Raw genomic sequence first — 26,244 nt, 5'->3', positions numbered from 1 at the left:
AAACCATCCTACAGCCTGTCACTCTCTAGGGAGAAATAAATGTCATTTGGCTCACCTGCTATCTCATGGGAGGCGAGTTTCTCATGGACTAGGGGTGGGCAGCATGGTTTCAACATATACAGGTGGCAGGGATGAGCACAGGTCCATCCCTGCCGTTTTCCTGGCTTGAAAGTGCATCCAGCCCTGCTCATCCTCAGATGATCCAATATGCATATAGGAGTATCTGTGTTATCAGACCTCTGGCTAAGATGGCAGCTTGCCACAGGATGCAAAAAGATATTGGAAAAATCCTTATGATGTGTGTGCCTCGTTCAACTGTTTCTCCCTACACATCCACTATCGATCACTCCTGGAGACATGACACTGGCCTGGATGGACTTGCGGACAGCCTAACTGCAAAAAAACACGTATGTTCAAACCATATTTACTCTTAACACAGAGCTCCAATAGCAGCATCATTAACCTCCTTCTTGGAGCAAGGAATACTCCAGGGAGTTCGGTCTGCAAATATTTTGCCTAGACTGTTGTCATGAAGCTGACAACGTCAGTCAATGGGCAGCTGGAAATACTGCATAAGGCAGCATGCGTCCAAAAATACTTCAGATGGAAAAGAAACCAGCTGAAAAGCACAGCGACTGCAAACGTCTCTGTACCAAGGACATTATTTTCTTTTTTTCTACCAATAACCTGACCAGCAGAAGGAATCCTGCTTAAACAAGCACAGAAGAATTAGTAAAAAAATGGTCCCGCTTGAAAGGATTTAATTGAATGAGATAAATTGCTCAGTGTGGTAGCAGCGGGATGACACCCAGGAGCCTAACATGAGCCCAAAAACTGAGAGCGCCTCTGTCTGAATTTACCTTGAAACTTTACAAAGTGCCACAGGGCACCCTGAAGCAGCCCCTGCCTGACCCACAAGTGTTCCCAGCACAGATTTCAGCAGCCTTCATAGCACACATTGGATATGCGTTCCCACACTTTGTACCGCAAGGAGCAGCAGTATCTTAATATCAGTTTTTCATCTTTGGTGGCATGATTTACGTAAGGGAAATAAACCAGTGGTATTTAATTTAGATAATCTTAGCTATGCTTTATGTCTTTGTTGTCTGCAGTTTGGCTGTTATATTCTGGAGAAACTGTATACAAAGCAAATAGTGAAATCGATAACAGTGCAAAGGTTGCTCAGCACTTCCTAATATTAAATTACATTTTGAATTGCACCTACTTTGCCAAATTGGGGGGCAAATTTTACTCTGCCGAAAATTTCTATCCCATTCCAATGGAGAAATACTTTTGAAAATTTTAATGAGAATGAGCTCAGACATTGTTAAGACTGAGACTAATGAGTTGGGATAGGGGCAGGATTTTGAGCAAGGCAGAAAGCTTGAGTTTGTTCCAGGGAGGCACCTTATGCTCATCCCATGGGGAAAACTGGCCAGGTTTTTACAGTCTGAAAAATGCTGCTGACACTTGATCAGCAGGGACCTGGTCTAGCGGCTAAATTCCCTTAAAAATCTGCCTGTTTTGAGTAAATTTCTCCCTCCAAGGCTTGACCTTTCTTGTAGCTACGTGTGTAGCTGCAGGTGGATTATAATTTATACATATGCCAATTCTACCAGCTCTTATCTTTGGGTGGTTCAACACTGCTATCTAAGCACCCTCTCAAGTTGTTTTGTTCCTGAAATGCTAGACACAGGCTAGCCAATAAACCTGAGCAAGAGAGAGAAATTTCCCACTTCGTTTCTTTTTTCAGAAGCGAATATAAAGTGTGCTGTCACTTAACGCTGCCCCAGATCATTAAGCTTTCAGAGCGCAGTGTATAGGCTGCAGATTTGTACAGGCATCAATCACAGTACAGTTAGATGCATAAGCAGCTTTAAAATAGCAAACACCACTTGTCATTAAAGGAAAGGTATTGCAACTCACCTCTCCAGTGCACTTGGGGCTCGCTTGCTTCCTAGCCTGAACAGCCCCTTCTCTACCAACTTTTTAACACTTCTAACTTATTATATTAACTATTCAGAGTAAATAAGCTTGCTTCTCTGGATTTGTTTACTTATACCAGAGCAGTTAAACAACAAAATCAGATCTTCTGCAACTCTGTGTGGCTTAGCTGTAGTAGAGCTACAAACATTAACATCCTCTAAAGACCGTCACGAACATACTCTGCAGTTCATATGTATTTGCTGGCATTAGGAGCAGGTAAAGCTCTGTATAGCAGTGACTCAAGACCAGGTAGAAGGGATTGCCAATTAAAGTTATTCAGCATAGGAAATTAAAAAAAAAAAAAAAAATCCACTGCACAGCCCTCAAATTCAGTAAGAAGCCAGCTGTCACTTACCAATTATTTCATCTTCCTTTCAGATTGCCAAAGCTGCTAAATCTTTTCTATCTCTTTCTCTTTTTTTTTTTTTTTTAAAGGAAAATATCCCCATGAATATTTATCGCAGTTGTCACAAGCTGGACCAGGTAAGCCTGACACTGAAAAGTGGATTTGTTTACGCTAACAACAAATAAATAAATTTGCTACTAAATACTGTGAATGAGCTAGCAGTGGCATTCCCAGCTGAGTTTTGCAATCGGTCCTCAACCCCAGCGTGGCAGAAAGCACATGAGCCAAGAGAAATAAAACACTATGGAGGATCAGCACTGCTTCTTTGGCATTGGACCATGGAGGAGAAGCTCATGCCTGTAGGAAAGGTCTCGGTGACTGCCGAAATGCCACCAAGCAATTCCTTGGTGTCCACCCATGTGCCCATGATGGAGCCCATGGAAAGAAACTCATTTGTGGTAGTGCTTTTATCTTCTGACTGAGCTGTAGCTGGTGCAGGATGGCGGGTGGGGATCTGGAGAGTTGTTTGAGATGGGGCTTGATGCGGGATTTTGCCAAGAGTGGCTGGGGCCGAGCAGCAGTTCGCCAGCACCCGTCCACCATCTCCAGCACCGGCAGGGAGGTGTTACCATCCCCCCAAACTGGCAGACAGTGGCTGCAAAGGAAGATTCATTCCAGTCCCTCCCAGACCCAAACACTACTTGGCTACACCTTGCCTAAATAAATGCACCTTTTGGGACAGAATTTGGGTGCTGCCACTTCCAGAACTGATGTTCCTCCTGACAAGTCACGATGAAGATGCGTGTCTTTTTTTCACAGTTACCTTATTGTTGGCCAATGGTAAAAACACATGATATTTCATCAGCTTGCCATGTCTTCCCTTTACCGTGCATGACAAAAAGATCTGAAATGTCATGTATTTCACTACCAGCACACAATCACAAAAGAAATAAGAAAAACCTATTCTAACCAGAAGCTGAAATGGTAGTACCATCTTTAGGCAATGCATGGTATTTTAGCTTTCTGTCATACGTGGGGAAATGTTAACACCTATAAAATGTCATGCATTTGCAGTCATAAGTGAACTCGTGTAAACATTTAGTTGAAAGATGCATGAGATTCCATCCTTTTGCCATATTCACAAAGCTGCATAATAAATTTGGGGGCAAACTGACTATTTCAGGGTTTCCTTCGTATTTAGGAGACAAGCCTATCAATTAGGCAGGTCTGCAGACACTCCTACACTCAGACTATCTTTTTTCTCACTGTTCCTCGATGAAGAACTGTAACATGCCAGATTTTGCTTAGAGATGCAGAAATTTTGCTGATGTTTGGGAAACCCCCACGGGAAAGCTGTAGTTGCAGTTCTAGCGGTCACCTCCTACGGGACCGGTTTGAAGAGCCCTGAACTGCAGAAGGTTGGCTTCCCATACCTTTCATCCTTGCTTACTAACACCTCAGCCATCTGCTCTCTGCAGCAACAGGGACCAAGCCCAAAATGCTAACCCAGGCCTGAACAAGCTCAGATTGCTGCTGCTGCAACCTAAAATAGTCCCTGCATGAACCTTCTTTCTTTCTTTCACAAAAAAAAGTGCTGAGTCCAGGAGGAAAGAGCAGGCATTAACCAGAGCACCGGCAAAGATGACTTGTACAACCAGAGGCTTATTTAAGGCCACAGCTGATTAAGAAATCTATTATGGGCATCTCTCGACTTTTTCTCTAAAGACCATACAGGGTTGGGGGTTTTTTAAGGTAATATTTAGATTCTTCCCATAGCCACGTGCAGAAGAGGACTTCCAAAATGAAATGGCTCTTTATGTAAATGCTGACCAAAAGAAAACTCCCTGGAAAGCAGATGCTGCTTTGATGGCTTTGCCAAAGACTATGAAGCAGGTTTGGGTGCTAGAAACTCTTCCCGCAACAGAACTGCTGCTGCTCCCAGCTCTGCCACTGAGCTGCTATGGGACCGGGTCATCTTTTACCTCCTTGCCTCAGTTTCCTGCTCTGTTAAATCAAGAGAAACGGTATTCAGCTTTATAACTTCATTAGGATGTCTGGATGGGAATCACAGAACAGAGACAAAGCATTTTGTATTCATATATAATATACAATCAGCAAGTTCTCCCTGGTGTTTCTAGGGATGCTGGGATAATAAAACTCCTTTGCCTAGCTCTGATTTCTGAATTTCAAATATGGCAAACAGGGCTGAAATTTCATGTATTTTCTTTACCATTCCCATATCATTTTCTTTACAGACTCTCATGTTTGAGTTGCTTCACTGGGAAGAGAAGCTCTTTTGAGGGTAAAATTTAAAATAGCTGCAGGTACCTCTTGTCGGTGCTGTAGAAATGGAGAAAATGTGAAGTTACCGTGTGACATTAGGACAGGATTAATAATTCTGAAGCACATTTTCAAGAAAACCAAAACTATAAGAACACTGAAAAACAGAGACATACAGCCTCTCCTACACCCCATGGAGAACGGATTTCAGCTTTATTTTAGTGCAATTGTCTGACTAATGGGAGATTAGTACATGCAGAGCTAGGACCTTGTTAAAAGTCACCTTGCTTTCATGGGAGCTGAGCACCTGCTGGCCCTGATGCTTTTTTTTGTTTGTTTTTAAAAAAGCTATTGAGAGCACAAAAAACCTCATAGTAGGTTCTTAAATTATAAAATATAGTTTCCACTAAGTTCAACACAGTGATAAGAATTGAGAAGTTGCATCCAGCGGGTGGCATTGGCATCAGCTGGAGGAAAACAGAACAATGCCACCACAGCGATGTGCAACCAAGCATACAGCAGATAGGATGGAACCGGTCTAAATTAGGAAGCAGCTTACATTCTTCCATTTCTGCTTGCCTCAGATTTCCTATGGCTGGCTGTGGGTGGTTTTCGATCAACATTACTTCAAACCCACTGAGCTACTCTTCAGAAACATTCAAGGACTCTTATCTCTGTACGTGACTTAGCATGGAGACCTCAGGGGGATTTAGGCATGCGAACATGGCCCATCATGCCCACTCCAACAAGCAATGAATAGTCTCAGCTCCTAAATTGGGAGCTCCTAATTTAAGCTTTAAGAAAAGCAAGTATCCCCACACCCTGCAAGTGCGAGCCTTATATAATACGGATCTGAACACACATTTCCACCTACAGAAAGGAATGCAGGTTTGCGAGGGATTTGGTAAGAAATATGCAACAGTAAATATTCAGATTTCCCTGGTGATCTTGAAATACCTTTTAGATTTATTCCCTCCGCATCCATAAGCACAATATTACATTTCATCAAAATGCAATAAAAGTTACTGAGGAACAGGCCTCAAATATACAGATTTCCTTCCAGATACTCACTTGCTTGTGAGATGAGTCTTGGGAGTAATCCCAAGCTCTCCAAAGAGAGTGACAAAGACGTTGGCATCAGTTCCTGCTCCCCGGACATCTCCCGTCACTGTCACCACCTCGTAAACTGTGGAAGGAGAAAAGAAAGATCAGGACAACAGGAGAAATCCCTCACCCTATACATTATAGATCCAGGTCATCCCCACACCTGAGAAGAAATACAGACCTCAGAGACAGATCTCTGCACCCATCACCACAATGAACCCATCTCTTGGACAGGGCATCCTCTGCTAAGGATGAGCATAATTAGCGAAAGTTATCTCAACAAATTAAAACTGCTGGAGAGACTTTACTTGGGCAGAGAGGGATTGAGTTAGGACAGATTTTGCTGAAAATAAAACACAACTCTGTGAACACATCGCCTCCCCCACTGTAATGCATGTGCATGTATTACATATAACAGATGAATTTATGTGAAGTGATAGAGTAAAGCTGTTGAGCCATTTTTCATTTATGCACATGTCAACGCAATGCACACTTTCCTGTTTGCTCTGATAAAATATTTGTATGAAGCTGAGAAATCACTGCAGCCAGAAAGTTTGCATTTCAGTTATTCTGGAGACTTTACCAAAGACCAAATGGTAAATCATGATGAAAATAAGGTAGGAAAACACTGAAATTAGAGTCTGAAAGCTCTATCAATTTATCTTTCCAAGTAGTAGGTTGAGTGGTGACTTCATTACCACACATCAGTATCTTCTTGGGAGACACACAAGTTAAAATAGCCTTTTACTTAAGTGGAGAAAGGCACGACAAGATCCAATGGCCAGAAGGTAAAGCTAGATAGATTCGAATTACAGTCAGACACACATTTCTTAAGCAGGATGATAAGTGAAGTTAGAACGAGACTTAAGGCTTGAAAAGAGGTTACCTTTCTGAAGGACATGTCTTGGTTGGCTCAGTACAGAAGGCATTGGAGGAAATTACAAAACTTTGCCTATGGCCAGACCAGGCATCCTGATGGCCTTTTTTTGGCTTTACACCACATGGTGGTCATTAGCTTATAACGGTATTTCAGGCTTAGACCTATAAGCTGGAGGAAAGGCTGAACTTTCATTATTCCATCTTGCATAGCCTGACTGCCAAGTATGTGATCTCTCAGAACTATTGCTGTAAAAATGTCCTTCTTCACGGGTGCATCAGAACTGTTACGTATTTTGTTAATGCCCATCTTTTCCTCACTACATCACATATATATTCAAAAGAGACAAAAACCATATTGGGACTCTCTACTCTGAGCATCAAATATTGTCCTACTAAGACTTCTCCCTCAAAGCATCACAGAGAAGAAATTAAATCACCATTTTAACTTAAATCAACATTTTAACTGTGGAAAAACATGGAGCCAGAGTGCTAGAGCAAAACCCAGGCCACTCATGTAAAACTGATTAGAAACTACTCCTCATTTCCAGCAACTCTGTTGCACTGAGACAGTAAAACATACTGCAATATTTCCTAACCTCATGTTTCCACGAATGTAAATAGGACAGGAAGGGGACATTATTATAATAAATACAGTAAGTTATGATCTGTGCTCGCCTAAATTTTAAGAATCCCTTGGCTTGGGATATTTCATTTATGGGCTCAAAGGAAGAAGAGATTTCTTTGCAAAAAAAAATGTATGAAATCAATGGCTTGCATATGAGTAATATGTATGAACAATGTTTTCATTTCACATTCCTCCTGTTAGCATTCACACTTGCCAATGGGAGATGTTTGGCATAGCGCAGAGAGACAGACAACGTCCTCGCATTAGCCATTAACAGCAGGAAGACTTGCAATCCACCCTGCCCCAGTGATTCACTGCTCATTGCTTCATGGTTTTCAGCGCTGCATCAACTCTGCTTTGGAAACAGAGGGCTTACGTCATTAAGTTACAATATTGCTGCACTCATTTATAGCAGCCTTTTCTGTCTGGCCATCTCAAAGCGTATTGCAACTCCTCTGTACCGTGGAAGCACTTATCACTGTCAGAACATCCTATAGGCGTTGCCAAAGTGGCAATTACAGCTGAGCATCCCTCTGCAAGCTTTCATTCAGGAAAAGGGCCTTTAATGCATCATCCCCCCTCTGCCCGCAGAGGCTCAGCAAAATTTGGCCCTGTTCCTGTTTTCAAGGAGGGAGGTCAAGTTGTGCCCAGCTTCATGCCAGCGGTCACATGGCCAAAAGCATTTTCCCTGTGAAAAAGGAGGAAAAAAAAGTCATCACAACACTCCATAAGTTCCTAGAGACTTTTCAAAAGCTCAGGCAGGTTTTCTAGTGAGGTTTTTTGGGGTTTTTTTTACTGGTAGAGGAGTGCTAGGACATAAGTTATACATGGCAAGCAGAGTCTGCCGTGTTACATCCGCCCATGTTACATCGAGTGAAACCCTTTCCTGAAACAGTCTGCTGCACCTCTACAGGTATTGATGTCACCTCATCTATACATCTAGCCTTAATTTCCTTAAAGAAGATGTCGGACCGAACTACTTCCACTTTCCAACTTCTAACAAATGAGATCATGTGATGCAAGGAAATTAAGTATCTGAGACAACACTATCAACAAGCCACAATAGTCCCCCCTTAAAAATCAAAACCCTTCTCTAATTCCCACAATGGGAGTCTCACAGTTGCAAGAGAACACAAGCCATGCATGTGTACAAATTTGCACTTTAGGTTCACAACCCCAAATTCAGCCTCCACACACCACAGCGAGCAGGCAGCACATGGAAGAGCAGTTTTTACCAGGGCAGATGTGCTGAGCCCTGACGAGCAGCACGTCATTACTGAGCACGCTCTGTGGTTAGCACCGTTTTAATTAACTCTGCAAGGAAGGACAAAAGCAGGTCTGGGTTGGTGACACCAGCATGTCGCTGCATTTGACAAGTGCCACGGTGCGCTCCTGGCAGGGGAAAGGAGCCCTGCCACCCCCTCTCCAACACTACAGCTGTGCGGCCAGCTGTGCAAGTAAATGATGTTACAGCTTTCCAGTGATGTCATGTAAGCAGGGCCCATGACTTCCTTTGGGGGAAGAAAATAAAACTTTAATGCTAATATTAATGCTAGCTTTTTCTGGAAAAGGCACCTGGAGACAAGCACAGCTTATTTAGCTACTTCCTTCGAAGTTCAGCGGTCTGGATCCAGGATCGTTACTTTTCTTTGCATTTCTTTTGTTTTTCATCAACCACTGACAGCTGAAGGGTGTCATCTTTTCTGGGAGCATCTCTGCAGCTTGAGGACCCAGCAGGCGGGAAAGGATACCATGCTGGGTTTGGCGGGGGGGGGAACAGCATTTTGTACCCCAGGCCCCTTTGCTGGGAACAGTGTCCGTGATACAAGACGATGGGAACTGTAGACTAGTGACATTTCTTAACCACCCCGGGAGCTTGCTCCTGAATAATTGGATATTCTGGCTTTTAGAGAACATGTCCAACCTTAGCAAATCCCAAGCATAAACATCTTGTACTTTATGATTTGGGACAATAAAGCTGAATTAGCTGAAAAGCTTGAAATTGGATTTCTGTGCAAGTCACACTTCTAACCAAGGGTGGAATATGGGCTAGAAGGATCAATTTTGCTACTTCAGTGCCCCAGCTGTGAAGGGAAAGATTAAGAAAATAAGGAAGTTAAATATCTCAAGTATAATATCTGTTTCATCGTGCAAGCTATGTCTTCCCCCCGCTTCTTTTAGGATGTTCTCATGGGATTTCCAATCTTCTCCTCATTTTGAGTGCCCACGTTTCAAACCCCTCCCAAATCACTCACAAGGTCACAACTGCCTGCTGAGGATTCACCTCCATTACTGCTGTGAATATTCTCAGGATCATGGGCTGTAATGCTCACCAAAGATTTGCCTCTATGTTGCGAAGATGACAGCCCTTAAAACTCTTCCACTGATGGAAAATATCTACCAAACTATCCAGAATCTCCCAACTAATTTTTAACAGGGGCAGTACGTAGGTAAGTTTGACCACCTGATTATTCACTTTGCCTACCCTCCACCTGCATAAGTGTCATGTGGAATATATGCTTATTACCAGGCAAAATTAAAAAAAAAAAAAAATCCATCTAGCTTATATTGTCAAATGGAATGGTAAAAAAAGCCAAAACCCACAACCAACCCGCAACAAACCTGTTGCCATTTTCCCATCCTTTGGCACTGACACACACAGTCATTTCAGGATTTCTTTTAGGGCTGTTCCTAAAGACAAATTATAGCAGTTTTTCAGAAGAGAATGAGGTTTTGGTATATTACTCCCAATTTGGCTGTATCCTGCTATTTAGATGACTCCTCAATGGAAGCAATCGATGAATGCAAATAAAGAGAGCATCCGCAGGGATTTTATGGTTACCCTTGAAGTTTCCAAGTGCATCCACAAAGTCTTCCTCTTCCCTTACTAATTTATGAGATGTCAGTATGTAGCGTCTTTGCTTTTAGCTGCCTGACATCAGGGAGAGTTATGCTGGGGAACCGTTAAATTCCTCAAAGAGATCTGCTCTTGAAGTGGAGTTTGGGAGGGCTGGTTCAACCCCATGGACATCTCCTCCACAGAGTCAGATGAGAGACCAGTTTTAAACAGACACTGACCCAGAACATGGCCAAGTTAAAGTAGTCTACAGTGTTAGTAGAGAGTGCTCAACTTCCAGGCCAGCCTCCAAATCTTGCATTTCTCCCAATGAGCTGGGCAGAGTCAATACAAAACTTTTAATACAGTCACTGATACAGACTCTTTTGTTCCAAATATTATCTCAGTGAAGTGGAATTTGGTTCACTTATCTCATCTGGTAGATATTGAATCCCCAGCTGACTCCACTGTTCAGCTATCTGGCATGAAGGCTTTGGAAACCGGGGAAAGTTTCAGCAAGCTAAACAGAACTGATTTTCTATGGACTGCAAACCTATTTCTGCTTTTCATGGGCATATACAGGTTCAATAAAGGAAATAATAGATATTAGTTTCTTTGCTGAAAATAAGCATTCAAAAATGGTCATTTCAAGCGCAAGATACAGACAGCATAAAATCAGTCTGTGTAAGGTCGCATTGCAGTGTCGCTGGGAGAACTTACATACGTTTCCTTGTCTTACAGAAAGAGCTGATACTATAAACCCATCCATTCAATGGCCAGAGCAGAGAAACACTCGCTTGAAAATGGTTGCTTGAAATTCTTGTGAAGCTGTAAAGACTGACAAGTGGAGACTGAGATCCTCCAGCTAAGAGCACGCAGAATTCCCTTAGCTCCACAAGGAAGGAACATCTTTGAGGCAGAAGAGTGCTTTCACTGGTAAATTCTGGTTTTTCTGACTCCAGCAACATGGGACTGCTTAGTACCAGTTATGGCAGTGACTGCAGATCCCCTCGGGTCACGTTCTCATGCAGTGAATGTGCAGAACTGAGCTGGAGCTTATGACGGTTTCTCACTGCTATCTAACAAGAGTGGCCCTTGGTAAAAAAAAAATTAAGGGTTATGCCACAGGAATGATTAAACAGGTGGAATAAGACAGCAAAGCTAGTGAGGAGCCATCAAAGATTTTGGGTAAGGAAGAGGGAAAGCAGAAACAAAAGCTGATCCATGCTGTGAGCACAGATAGAGAAACAAGAGGGTGTGACAGCTCCAGGGTGACTGCAGACGTGAAGCATCCCAGTGCGCACAGAAGCACTGGTGTCCTGGAGGCAGCCTGCAATGCCCTGCCACCCTCCAGTATCACTGCCTTTTGCTTCTCTCTCAGCTGATGTATCACATCCCGTCATACACCACACCCATGGCAATCTCCCTCATCACCACGGGCTTCCTCAAAGAGATCTGCAAGCCCATACCTCCAGGCTGCATGCACAAGGTGAGCAAGAGCACCTCCCACACCACAGCAGCAGAAGAAACCAGCAAGATGCCATCTTCAACTTGGATATAAACCCAAACCAACACAAACTGCTTTGAAGCTATGGCTATCAGAGCTACCTTCAGATGTATCCCTTTAGCAGGATGCATTTAACTCAGCAGCAGTAATGGTTGTTTGCACTTCACCGTATTTCCACTTGGGAATTCACTGATTATTCTCAATATTCACTTAATGTTGATTCATGCAAAGCACCAATCACTCTGGCTCCTACTGAAGCACTTCAGCGTGTGTTTATCTTGGAGCACCTGAAGAGTACCTTGACATTGATGCAAAATACTTGGAAGTTTTTAAGGGTCTGTGCTGACTGTTACGGGTTATGTTTGCTAAAATGATGCTCTATGCAGATGAATCCACCAGTTAAATATTTACTATGGTTATAGACTTATCAGGACCATCCTTTACCAACCGGCCTTTCAAATCAGCACTTGTTTGTTTTTATCAAGCCACAATTTGAGTAATAATCTCTCATCATACACGAAATTACTCAAATTCTTCTCTCATTCACTCTGGGGCAAATCCTGACTAACTCCATTGACTTGAGCACAATGACTTTGGATTCATATTGGCAAATCTGTGAACACATTTGGGCCTCACACACTATGAGAGATGGCTGGCTCTTTATATGCTTTAGCAAAAGCAGCTTTTGAATCCAGCATGGATGCCAAATTAATTACTCAAAGCAAAAGAGAGGAGTTTTTTTCCATAAATATTTGGGCTGTCTGCACACTGTTATACATTTTTTTATTCATAGATTATGTAAAGAATTGCAGAATTAATAGTATCTTGCATTTTGAGACACTTCATGGGCATGAATTAGGGAAGTTTCCTGCAAACTTACCACTAATACACACAGATAGCACTATCTTGAGCTCTGAAACATCTTTTATCTCTTAAAATATAAATCCAAAGCTGAATACTGTCCTGCCTGCTCCCACAGGCAGAGTAGTTGTGGTTTGCAGTTTGTTTTACTTCATCAGCTATTGCAAAATCAACGTTTCATTCTCATGCACCGTAGGAAGCCAAACACGATTCATCTGGTGCTCCAGCTATCACTTAAAAGCGCTTTTGCCTTAGCACCACCAGAAAAAACATCTCAGTTCTTTGCTGGAACAGCAAAGTCGAATTAGCTTATCAATCGACATCTTTGTTATTCAAGTTTAAATTGCCTGGAGGAAAACACTGTGTCTCAGGGGAGAGAAACATTTGCGAGAAAAGCCTGTTCCATTTCTTTCATTATCTTTTGGAGACAAGGAGGGCCTGCCAGGACATGGGGTCTCTCTGAATCACAGCTGTGGACAAGAACATTAGGCATTGCTGTCCAATGGGAAGTGTATAATGCAGCCTGGGTAAAATATGATATTGATTTTACCTGCAACACTGAGCAAAGTCTGTGGTAGAGCAATGTGTCTGCAGAATGCAACTGGGAGTAATTCCCTGCTGTCCATCATGGCACCCTAGGACCAGATTCAAACAAGAGCCCCACTTTCTTCTAGTTATCCAGGCAGCAGGACAACTGAGACCAAGGAGAGATGCTCTCCTTGTTGCCAGCTCTGACCCCCAGTACCCAGCCAGCAGGAAGACCAATTTCACCAAAGATCATTTTTTTGCTGACCCCCCCAGCAGCCTTGGTCTGGACGCATTGCAGGTCTTAGATGCTGGATGTTCCCTGACACCAGCATTTCTCCCGCTTTGTTTCTGGGGAACGGCTGAGTTGTTTTTGCAGAGAAAAACACACCACCAACAACACATTTCAAAACCGTTTGGCCTGAGGCAGTGAATCCAGGAGGGCTGTGTTTGGGTGTCAACAGCTGGCAAAGCCACCGAGTCAACAGCTGGCAAAGCCACCAGCAGGCGAGGACCGGGTGATGCCACGAGCAGGCACAGTCACCCCACGGCAGGCACACCGTCTGCAATCCGGAGGGTGACACTGCGCCCTTTGCAGCTCTCAGCTGAGGAACGAGCACCTTTTGCTCCCGAGACCCAATTTCCAGCTGCGTTTCAGGTTGATGCTTGGCGTAAGCAGGGACTGATACCCGTCAGGAGCTTGTTGTAAATATGTTATCATCATAGCTCCACCACTTAATCATTCATGACAGACAGCTACTACTATCCAACTAGCAACTTAGAAAATATTTTAAGAAAAAAACAAACAAATATGAATGGATACAAACTATGACTTTCCCACCTCCTACCTCTTCCTTCTTTGCAAATATCTCCTGATTAACCCTTGCAGCTCATAGAGCAAGTCTGATAGAGATACTGTTATGATACAGACATCTGTATAATGGAGGAAACCAAACTGGTGTGGAAAAATACAGCTGACCTGACCATCAGGAGGTGAAGCGCCAGAAAGACCAAGAGTTTCTAACAGCCACATCCGATCACAGCAATAATGAACAACTACTTTGTAATATGTGTCCAGCGAGTCTTGTAATGCATATAAATCCATCAACAAAAGCCACAATTACTATTTTCAGCCTGGTTTTAAGTGTCGCCACTCAGGTATTTGTGACATTGTGTCGTACAGCAGTGTCAGGCAGGGAAGAAAAACCAAAGGCAGAAGAAAAACTCCTCTGATGATGCCTGGGGAAACATCTGCGCCTACAAAGCACTGAGAATAAACAAATATTTGTTGGAGCAGCAATAGTCAGCGAAGAGGGGGGCCTTAACCGGACAGAAAGTATGTTGTGAATCTGGAAGTTACATCCTGGTGGCATCCTCAACAGCTGACACTGAAACCCCAGTAAATCACGGCACGCTGGCAGCAGTCAGGTGCTCTCAACACCAACCCCACCGAGAGTCTCTGCTTTCCTGGGGTTCAGATGGATAAACCACCTCACCTGAGGCTGTGCAGGGGATCAACTCCAGCTGGAATAAAAATCTGACTTGCCCTGGTTCCCTGTCTGTGCTTAGTCTCTTTTAGCTCAGTACGATTTTCTGCCCAGGCTTTCCATCTTGATGGAGGTAATTTTGCTGGTTAATGGTGCAATATTCAGATACTTGTCCAAATACCCAGGGACATGATGATAAACAGCTTCATGGAGAGCCTGGAAGACATATATTTAACAAAATATAAATGGGAACAAAACTCATGATCCTTAAAATACCAATGCTGTCCCGAAACTGGGAATTTGATTCACCAGTGGAGGGAACTGCTCTACCTGTGAGCAAAACCAGCTCCTCAGTAGGAAAAACTACCCAGACGAAGTTTGGATTTTCTAAAAACATAGGAATCAAAATCAGTTTCTGAAGAGTTAAAAAAAAATTAAAAAGGGAAAGAAAAAGTAAAAATCACCAAATGTTCTTGAATTATTCCAATGTGATCAGGTTCTAGTCCTGCATCCTCTAAAGAGCACCTTCCTCAGAAAGGACACCTTACCCTACACTTTGGATGCTACGGATCATTAAATCCAGGCTGATGTGGCACATGGGTTGGGGGGAAATATCCAGAATTGAATACCTTGATCTTAATTTAACATCTGCTTCTCAGTGAAATCTTGCTCAGTTTCTCTTCAAGAACTCTCAGATATTTTCTGTTAAAGTCCAAAACCCAAACATTCAGTCTAAAAAGTAGCCACAGACAATTAAGGATATGAAACTGAACTGGCCATTCTGTTCAGGTTTAAGTATTTTGGGTGTGAGGAGAGCAGCAATGCTGCAAAGCCGCAGTCCTCACGGGTGGGGTTTTACAGACGCCAGCCGGCACACATCAGCTGCGCCGTGCGTTTGGCAGCCTGGCACCTCCAGCTGTTCCTCGATGCTGTTTTTGGTGCTGCCAGCTGTGCTGAGCCATCCCAAATGGATCGTATGTGTGTAACAAGGATGGTTTCTGCATATGCTTGGGCTGCTGTGTCCTGCCCGAGGAGAGGCAGAGGTGGGGGGTACACAAGCTCCCCCCAGATCCATGGCTGCACTTGCTCAACACACACCTGCAAACGAAAGGAGACATCTGCAAGGGCATAAACGTTCAGATCCCAGTGAGGACTTGCTCTGAAAGGTTTATTTCACAGAATCATAGAATCGTTTTAGTTGGAAGGGACCTTAAAGATCATCTAATTCCAACCTCCTGCCATGGCCAGGGACAATAGACGAGGTTGCCCAAAGCCCCATCCAACCTGGCCTTCAATACTTCCAGGGATCCAGGGGCATCCACAGCTTCTCTGGGCAACCTGTGCCAGGGCCTCAGCACCCTCACAGGGAAGAATTTCTTCCTAACGTCTAATCTAAATCTCCCCTCTTTTAGTTTAAACCCATTACCCCTTGTCCTGTCACTACACTCCCTGATAAACAGTCCCTCTCCAGCTTTCAGTTTGCACTCATCTGCTCTACCATACTGATTTTCCATACCAATGAGCAGCAGCCCTGCTGCAGGTCAACAGCCAACCGACCACAGAAGTCAAAGAGCCACTGTGATTCTTTGCAAAGCCCCATCCACAGCATTGTAACCACTCATTTCCAATTGGTAAGACCCCATTTCAGCACAACTCCTCCAGGCAACTTCAACTCTCCAATGGGACTACACAGGTGTGTAGTGGGGGGTATCTAATAGCCCAATAGCCAAGCCAAAGATTTTTCAGTGCCTGCATAAAAATAATAGCAAATGCTCCTGCAATTTAATCAACACTTTAATATCACAGATATTTTAGTGTTGGCTTGTTCTGTCACGTATGATGATAGTTCTTGGGTACACTCATCTAACAAACTCTAAAATTGACCTAAACTTTTCAAAATTCGTATTTCTTGCAGTCATTTGTAACTATGGAAAATACTGAGATGCAAGCAGGTGTGATCCATCACATCTCCAAGGCATGTGTGGCACCACCTTCTCTCGGTAGCATGCTTTGCATGTCCCACTGGATCACAAGACGTAAAAGTGGCACTAGTACAAAACTCTTCTCTGAATGTTTTATGCCTAAACCCTTTTTAGTGGTGAGGGGGAAAAAAACACCACTCTGTCTTCCAAAGAGGAGTCCTTGTTCATTCTGATTTGGAATATTAATCAAAGACTCAGATCAGGAAGATCAGTGGGTGCAGGGCACAGAGGAGGTGGTTTTGCAATTGATGATCATCTATCATAAAAGTATGTGATACATCTCCAGATCTCACAGGGAGAGAGCTGGCGACCATACAGCACTTGCTCTCCTCCTCTATTCCACTGCTAAATTACATTAAACAGAACAATAAACTCGGTGTGTCCTGAATGTTTTTTCTGTGTAAATCCTTTGCTGCAGTTGCTAAAGGAACACGATGTGATAAATGTAACACAATAAAACGGATGACGCACATCAAAAGAGATGATGAGCGGCTTGTATATCTATTTACAAATCAACAGTGGCCATTTCCCCCCTCCCCTCACCATCTGAGACAATGTGTTAACAAAAACATGCATTTCTTGAGTAGCTTTCTTCATTTTATAACTATTTTCAGTGCTGCCAAGATCACTGAAGTCCAGCTTCACCAATTGTGCAATATGGACAAACCATCACTGTTGAATACAAAGTGCTCAGCATCTGTCCCCAGAAGAGATGACTGCAGCCTCAAAGTACTGCATCTCCTGGGAGCTAATCCAAGCTTTGCTGCCTTGCATGGGAGGCATTTTCTTTCTTCCTACCAACCCAGAGGATATCCATGGCTTTGGCAGAAGTGACCCAGAAAACAGATAGTGACACTTGGTCCCTTCCCTCATGGTTCTTCTGACCCCAGCAGGAGGACAAATAACCATGTCAGTCTCCCTCTTCCCTATCACGGGCAAGACCCTGGACATTATCAAAAGAAAAATATGGAGAAAGAAAGAGATGGAGTTCCTGCAAAGGGCTGGTTTCAGGTTGGAGACATCCACTCTGAACCTCAGGTAGCTGGTACCTATAGAAGATTTAATGAGTGAATATAGCAGGGGTGCTATACAGCCAGGGTGCTATATGAATATTCTCTGTGTACCTACTGCACTTTAAATCTACTGATTCCACTGATTAAGTTTACATTACACAGTGTGCCCTGTTTGCACTGCTATTGTCAATTCAAGATCATAGAATCATAGAATGGTTTGGGTTGGAAGGGACCTCAAAGCCCGTCTAGTTCCAACCCTCCCCTGCCATGGGCAGGGACCCCCTCCAGTAGCCCAGGTTGCCCAAAGCCCCATCCAACCTGGCCTTGAACACTGCCAGGGAGCCAGGGGCAGCCACAGCTGCTCTGGGCAACCTGTGCCAGGGCCTCACCACCCTCACAGGGAAGAATTTCCTCCTTATGTCCAATCTAAATCTGCTGTCTTTCAGTTTAAAACCATTGCCCCTTGTCATGTCACTACAGACCTTGGTAAGTCTCTCTCCATCTTTCTTATAAGCCCCTTTTAAGGATTGAAAGGCCACAACAAGGTCTCCCCAGTGCCTTCTGCACTGTACTGTAGAGGTAACTTTGCAAATACCTGTTAATAAAGAACTAATCTCATTAACACCAAGATCACAGGAATGGATAGCAGCTGCAATTTAGTTAAAAATGCCTGCTCTCTCTGCTATAATTTTCTCAGATATCCTATCACCTAGTCACTTGATAACTTTTTTTTCCTGTCCCCAGGAGCTGGATTTGCCTTGTTCTTCAGTCATCAATCAAATGTGATGGGGGTGATCCCTTCTTCTGTTTACTAATACAATAAGGTGAAGAGGACATGAGATGACACAGGCACCATTGACTCTCTGCTGATAAAACATTTACAACATCTCTCTTTCTGTTTTACAGCAAAAGGAATCACAGCTTATGGACTGAAATATATCCCTACTGAATGTTCACTAGTACCAAAGGCAGCTGAGATCCCCAAAGTTTCTGGGAGGCTTTTTGCAGAGGTTACAGGTTTCTCAAAAGCCTGATCAACAGCAGTCACTTCACTCAATGGTTCTTTGGAAGAAAAGCAGCAGTGGCCTCCAATTAAATCACACAAAAAATCTGCTGTCTTGAGTCAAAATAGGAAGAGCAGCAGCACAGTGCGTGGCAGAGGGAATAGCTGAAACTGAAGCAAGAGGATATGGCAGCTGGAATTTGCTCCTGAGCTTTTGCTTTTTGGTGCCAAATGGCCCAGCAGCAGGTTTTCACTGGTGGAAAACCTCAGTGGCTCACTGGTTGTGTATGTTAGAGAATCATAGAATCATAGCACAGTTTGGGTTGGAAGGCACCCAACGCCCTTCTCCTCTCCCTTGCCCTCTGTTTCTCCCTTCACATACGTGTGTGCTCACTTCCATAAATACCTGGAAATTGAGAGTGCAAAATACTGAGACACAGCTCAAGGAGGAGAGTCCATGGTCCACGGGAGCAACCACTGGCTCACCCTTGGGACTTTTGGCCACATGACAAGTTTCTTGGAGGTCCTGGGGCTGTCATGATAGTAAGCATTGCAAATTTTGGACCAAGTTTTTTAATTTCTGATCGGGACTGTAAGAACCAAGTCCCTGCTTATTTCATTTCCCAATGTTTCAAACACAAGCTATCACCTTCCCTGCAGAGACTACTGAGAAACAAAGCAGAAGACCACACAGAGATTATTACAAACATTTGCTGAAACTTCTGTCTTTGTAAAGTGCAACAGTTATTATTCCTCTACTATAAAAAATTGTGGTGTGAGGGGAGATCCCTCTCTCCTAAAGAGCCATTGCAAATGAAGTAGGTTATGTGCATGGCCTAAATATGGTGTATCTAGGAGGACCTTGCTTCTCCTGCATCAGAGCAGCTGTATCGTTTTTCTTTTCCCAGCACAGCCATTCGGCACCGTTACAGAAACCATCAGTTATAGTTAACCTATAACCACACCGCAAGTGGGAGATGCTTTACAAGATCTTAGGAACACTCGGTTCTCCAAATTGCCCCATACAAGACATGTTATTACTCTAATTAACTCATTGGGAAACCACAGTGCTGAGAGGTTAAGTGTCTTGCCCCAGTCACACCAAGATCCAGTTGCACAGGTGGTGTCACCCCTCAGCAGTCCATTACCTCTTTGCTGCCCACCTCTCTGATAAGGAGATAACCTCGCTGTGCCTGGGAGCATCCTCCTACATATCGAGGGCTTTTTCTTTCAGTCATGGAGCTACATCATGTGTCTTTGCTGTTTGTCTTGCAGTTTCCTCACCCCTCTGCCACAGCACTGCAGGTTGGCTGGGGAGGGAGGGGATTACTAGCTGCCACCCAGCAGATAAAATGCTAAAGTAGCCTTTTTCCACAAGCTGCCTAGATGTTGCCAGGCTGATGGCTGCAATCCTTCACCAGACCATAGTCTTCTAATGAAACTGAGTGCATCACCTAAAACTTTAAGTCACTGTGCAGCTCACCATGCATTAAACTGAAGTACCTTGTATACCCACTAAAAAGAGTGGACTATTTATTGCACCAACACAGTATTAAGGTTTAAGAGATGAGTAGCAATTTTTCGCCAGCCTATTTGGTTACTTACAAGAGCCAGAGAGACGGTGTGCTGGACCTTCTGCTTCTACATCAATCCTAAGTGGTCCACTGCCTGCTCATCTGATTGCTGAAATCACCAGCACGCTCCTGCCGCATATGCTTGAGCAGGACTGTGCATCTTTGCTATGTATCCTGCCTACACAAGGGGAATCTGCTGATTGCAGCTTCTGAACAGCACCACAATGCAAATATTAATTAGGAGAATGTAATTACAGCAGTACCATGCACGCAGCAAAGTTACTTCATACACTGAAATGCTAATACAGACACAATCTGTCAGTGCCACCTCACGCAGTAAAATTTCTTATTTAATTAGAAATATTCCCCACATAGGAAAGACAAGCACCTGCAGCCCCAGGAAGGGTCCTGAGATGGGCATCAGGAGGTCCAACAGCATAACACCCTGCTCAAGAGGGGAGATGAGAAACGACGGAGCTGACCTTTTTTTTTGTTGTACTCATCTTCTGTCGCATTGGAGGAGTCTGAATGATAGTCCCGAAGCTCTTGTTCATACATCTCCAAAAAATTTTCATCTGTCTTTCCTTTCTTGGACTTGTCACCTTTCTTCTTCTTCTTTTCTTTGCCTTTTTTGCCTTTTTTCTTCTTTTTCTTTCTGCGCTCATAGTCATCCTCATCCTCACTGCTATACTCTCTTCGCTTGTTTTTTTTCTTTTTCTTTTTCTTCACTTCCCCATCAATCTCTGAGTCCTCAGACTTTGATTTCTTTTTGCTTTTTTTCTTCTGGCTTTCGTCTTCCCCATCTTCCTCAACTACCTCCTCAACTACCTCTTCCACTACCTCCTCTTCCTCTTCCTCCTCCTCCTCCTCTTCTACTTTGTTATTTTTGGTCTTTTCTTTCATGTCATTGTTTTTCACCCCACACTTTTAACAACACTCTATGATTGCCTTAACGTCACTTTCTGCCACCTGCTCTGGCTCCTTTACCAATTGCCGAAGTCCGTTAGTCCTCTCTCCCTGCCTAGGGCTGGGCTGCCGTCGTTTCGCAGTGTCTTTCCTCCCCACCAGCTCAGCCTAGGTATGTCCTGGAGTCCCTTGTCCTTCCCGACCCATGGGTGCCGACAGCTCTCCTCTTTCTGACTCTTCCTGCCTTCCTTCACCTCCTTGACTGAGGCACCTTCCTCTCTCTTCTGTCTCTCCTGGTCTTTGGGTTTTCTCCTTTTCGTTATTATTATTTATTCATTGGTCTGTGCTGAGAACTTTCTCTTTTTTTCAGAGCTGCCTCAGCCTCCGCTCAGGGTCAGTTGACAATCCGGGTCTACAGTATCAGGACATGCCAATCAATGTTGTAGCTCCCTGGAAAACCAGTCAGATGAGGGCACATGGTCAAGTCACTTCTTGTCCTTCACATGCCAGCTCAGGACAGGATAAAACAGAGGCACTTCTCCTCATAACATGTAGCAAGCTTCAGAAACCTCATGAAAAATTATTTAGTGCTATCCAGTCATGTGGTTATAAGACAGATGGGCAGGTGAAAAAGGAGACCCACCAAGCAACCATATCGCACTGGTCTGCATTTCCTCTCCATTATTCATGGTGTCAGGATCACCTTACTGATAACAAAGGTCTCAACTTTACATGGATTTTTTTTTTTTTTTTTTTTTTGACCAGCCAGGCCAGTGACCAGAAAAAGCAAACACCTCCAGGATCCCTGTCTGGAGACCTTCATAGCATCAGCAATGCACTCCTGCATCCAGCTCCTCTGTCCCCCAGTTACTGTGCTGCACCTCCAACCAAATGAAAAAAATTCAATGCTCAATAAATAAATACAACAGTCAGAAGAAAACACTGAATGCAATTTACACAAGATGCCCTTATAACAGGCCACCTTGGCCAACCAACGAGAAATAAAACATAGATTAATAACTGAGCACAAGCACAAATATACCCATCTGACAGCTATCATGGGCAAATATTGAGGTGAGACAGGTGGAGGATGGGGAAAATAAATGATGTAACATCATGGTTGGAAGGACACCACAGCATGAAGCATGCTCAGCACCCAGTTTGTTCCCAGGGATGTCAGCATGGGGCTCACCCAACGTCTAGTATGTGCAACTCCCATGCCCAGAGGTGGGTGTGCCAGCGGGAGGTAAGAGGGGACTGAGAGTCCTTCGATCTCTCTTCCCACCTGAGCCACCACTGCAGCCGTGGTCCAAACCACATGATGGTGTAAGTGTACAGCCCAAACTGTTCAGCCTGCTTTGGCATCCACCACTGCAGAGGCTCCAGCAGGCTCTTGTGGCAGGTAAGGGAAGGAGAAACACCAGGAGACGGGGTCAATCTCAGCTGCAGTCAGGAGCAGATGATTTAAAGTCTGACTGAGAACAGGAAGAGAAAAGAAGAAAAATCATCTCTTCTTCTTCAAAGGTGCTGTTATGGGTTTTGTCATAGAAAATGAAGTTTAATTAAAAACTGTGATAAAGAAAACCATACTGAATTTCTCTGATGTAGCTCAAGTGTATGTAAACCAAGCAGAGCAGTCGGCCCGGCACTAAATCACACTAATGGAAGAAGCAAGAGCTGAATTTATGGCAGGGCTGAAGGATGATGATACAGAGTCTCCTGCTACCACCCGCCCTGCCTGTGGGATAACTCAGCCCACAGCTTCCTCAAATGATGAATTAAGTGCGATTTGTTTGATGGTATGCTGCACAAGTTAATGATACCGTAAGTACCGTGTGGTACATCAGAGGGTTCGACCATGCTAGGTCTCTAATGCACATGATTTAAAACTCTTCCTAGACAAATTTGGGAGCTTCTAGGAGCCAGCCTGGAAGGGAGGACAGCATCAGCAGTGGGTTATCAGGAACACGAGGAACAGATGTTTCGATGGCAGGATGTGCAGCCAGAGCAGGATGGCAGCGGCATTGCCCCAGGCAGGAGCAGATGAGGAGCACCAAGCCCAGAGGATTCAGGGTTGGCGGGGGCCTGTCCCACCCTCCTTAGTAGGTGTTTGGCACCAGTCTCCAACAATTTAATGTGAATAATAAAGAAAAGAAACACTGTATTTTTTATGACCGGTGATGCTGAATAGGAATCTTTCTATTAAGCATCATAAAGTGAATTATTCAGGGACAGCTTCCAAGTAGGTTAAAGCACAGGTTTGAGATGAGACACAAGAATGGCTTTTTCAAGGTCTTAAAACCGTAAAAAAAAAAAAAAAAATCACTGTCCTTGTTTATGATATAGCTCTCACTTGCCAAACTCCTAGGACATCACCTCCACAAGACCTGCACCTTGCCCTGTTTACTTTCAGGTCTTTATTTTCTGGAAAGCAGCGTAAAGGCACATAGTGCATCTCTGCATGGCACTTCTGGGAGCAAGCATGGGACAGTTGGCTCAGCACGCACCAAGGGCACACTGCTCCAAAGGGAATCTTCCAGACACGTGGATGCTGCCAGTCCCAAGGAGCTCAGGGATCCTGCAGAGATGTTTGATGATGCAGCAAATTTCCCCAGACAGATGCTTTGCAGCGCAGTATATTCATAACTGTTACCCTTCCCCTCTCTAGGACAGACATCAGCCACAGCAGAAACCACAGGCACAAACATTTCAGCTTAAAGCTTGGAGCTGAATTTAGGTTTTGGCCACAGAAAAGCCAGCCCTCTCCACAGGAGAAAAAAAAACAAACCCACAAACAAACAAACAAAAAAAACCCGACAAAAACCACACAACACAAAAAAAAAACCAACAAAAACCACACAAGACAAAAAAAACCCCCCAAAACCCCCTACAGAACAGAACAAAAGAATTGTTTCAGAAAAAAGAAAAATCATGCAATCTCTCAGAAAAGCAAAGCTCTTATCTTTGTTATGCTTTTGTAAGGGAAACACTTCATCAAACCGAGTCCCTGAGCGCTGCTGCTCTGAACGGCTCCAGCTCTATGCAGCAAAATGCTGATAGCATCAACATCTAAGGCCAAAAGCCAGCATTATGATTACTCAGGACAAGTCACCCAGGTGCAAGATTGGTTCCTTCTAGCCCTAAAATAGTTTTCCTAATATCTGCTTACCCTCTGCCCCACAGTAAGTTACCTGCCTTTGACAGCAGGGCCGTTGGGGTAGAAGAAATGCCTTTTCCCTCCCCCTGCACTGGGAGATTCAGGTTTAGGATGCTCAGGGCACCTCTGGGAGTGGTCTCAGACTAATGCAGCCCCAGCAAGGGCTGAGGCCATGCATCAGCCCCAGCTACATTTGCAGAAATACCCCAATTAATGAGTCATGGGCCAGGCAGAAACATCTGAGGCACTAAAAGCACTAGTGGGACACCACGGTGAGAACCACCCTTCTGAGCTGCTCCTAGCATTGAACTTTGCTTTCTCCTGATGCAGCAGAGCAGGACCTCAGGTATAAGCCAGAGAAAAAATTCACTCCTATCAAATGGGCTAAACTGATGAGGGACAAGAGCTATTTACCATGTCTCATTCAGACTTTGCTCCGTACACTTGCTTCGTCTGTTGTTTTAATTAAAAAGAAATGTGACGAGAACGCTTCAGCTCGCTTTTGTTCTTTTTGTGAATAACAGCTGGGAGAAGAACAATGGGGTTTACTGGTGCATAAAGAGCTACTGGGAAAGCAACCAAGCCATTGGTGAGAACCATTACTTAAAACTGTCAACAGTATTTATATGGGTTTATATTCTTACCCTGTATTCAGCAAGAGGTTCCCCCAAATCTTCCCTCCCAAAAAGACTCAGGCCAGAAACCACCAGAGCACCATAAGCCCAGGGTGATTTCTTGAATTGTAACAGACTTGGTGCTGTACGAGAGGTCAGAGCTTGGCTCTTCAAGGTCCTAACTCACCTGTAACCTTTTTTTTTCCTGGAATGCTAAACCTTGTACAGTGTATAACCTGAAATTATCCCATCATTAGGTAATGAGATTATGATGGTGATGATGATGATTATTATTAACAACATTATTATTAAGTAAATATTAGGCAAGGCATGAACACACTTTTTCTTTAGTTCATTCTCTTCTATGTGTTTCCCATTTTGCACCTATTACCATAAAATCCAGATGTCCTGTAGCCACGTGTCATGCAACACAGCTGACATATCCCAAAGAAACATTTGTTCTGGTCTCCTTCCCAAGGCAGGTGCAGTGAAGCCTCTTGTTTCAGGAGAGGTTATTTTTCAATACATGCTGCTCTGCACTCATGGTTAGAGAAATCTGTAATCCTCATTGCACAGTCTGGGGGCAATTTAAAGAAAAAGTTGGTGTCCACATGCATGGTCCATATTTAGATGCTCTTTTGGTCACCAACACACTCCATGGAGATGAGGGTAAAGAAACTGGCTATGAAGGACAGACAGAAAGGCACAGGTCAGATACAGGCAAAGCAATTTTCCAGATGTTTTACGAACCAGCTGTTTGAGTCTTCCCCTCCCTCCACCTGCCTACTGCTCCTGTGGGGTTCAGGTTGGGCTATAATCCAGAAAAAAAGGGCATCCTTGAATTCCAGCTGAATTATCATAGGTAGCAGAGCTTCCCTGCAGCCCAGCATGCCATATACTTATAATATATACATACAGTCCATCACCTTCAGAAAATAAATGTATTTAATGCCGCAGAAATAAATACCAAAGGATTCCTTTAACAGAGCCATCCTCCTATGTGTATTACACGAGTAACACACAAGGTTACACCAGGGTGGGCAGAGGAGGTGCTGGGCAGCCGCTTGCTGGTGTTGCAGCACCCGTCATTACCGATTTAATCAGGTTTCACGGTGCCTATTAAGAGCTTTGCTTTTTCTTCCAGCCCCGGTTGGCTACTCATTACCTTTTTTTGTTCTTTTGTTCTTTAGGTCAAATAAAAACCCCTTTATCTGCATTGCCATCAGCCCAAAAGCTCAGTGAGAGGCAGTGGGGGATATCGGGGTACGGAGTCCGATCCGTCTCAAAGACAGGCTGGAAAGGGTTTGATACGTCCATGGGCTTCAGTGAGAGCTCGCTGCCTTCAAGCGTATGGGCATGACGGCCTCTGCTGGTAAAACGGGGTTTAGCCGAGAGAAATATTTCCCTATCAAATGCTATGAGAGATCCTAAATGTCCCGCAAGTAAATGAGCAGCAGTCCCTGGTCCTCAGGAGCTGTAGACATCCGCCAGCAGGCACACACTTAGAGACCCTGAGCCCTCAAAAACCTCGAAAGAGCAGGTCCTGTAGCTGTCTCGAA

The 26,244-nt window shown here is 44.0% G+C and overlaps 1 protein-coding gene across 1 annotated transcript in view; it reads right to left on the bottom strand.

Moving 5' to 3' along the window:
• LOXHD1 (lipoxygenase homology PLAT domains 1) overlaps positions 1-20,911 on the bottom strand; it is a 150,357-nt gene extending 129,446 nt beyond the window's left edge. Inside the window, exons 1-3 of the mRNA XM_054809183.1 lie at positions 20,491-20,911; positions 5,684-5,798; positions 4,661-4,672 (exon numbers count right to left, since the gene is read on the bottom strand). Coding sequence (XP_054665158.1) covers positions 4,661-4,672; positions 5,684-5,798; positions 20,491-20,911 — 548 coding nt within the window. The remainder of the gene's footprint in view (positions 1-4,660; positions 4,673-5,683; positions 5,799-20,490) is intronic.
• Positions 20,912-26,244: the final 5,333 nt, after the last annotated feature.

Source organism: Grus americana, chromosome Z, assembly GCF_028858705.1.
Source record: "Grus americana isolate bGruAme1 chromosome Z, bGruAme1.mat, whole genome shotgun sequence".
Lineage (NCBI taxonomy): Eukaryota > Metazoa > Chordata > Aves > Gruiformes > Gruidae > Grus > Grus americana.
Note: the sequence above shows the minus strand (reverse complement) of the source record. Positions and strands in the feature narration are given on the sequence as shown.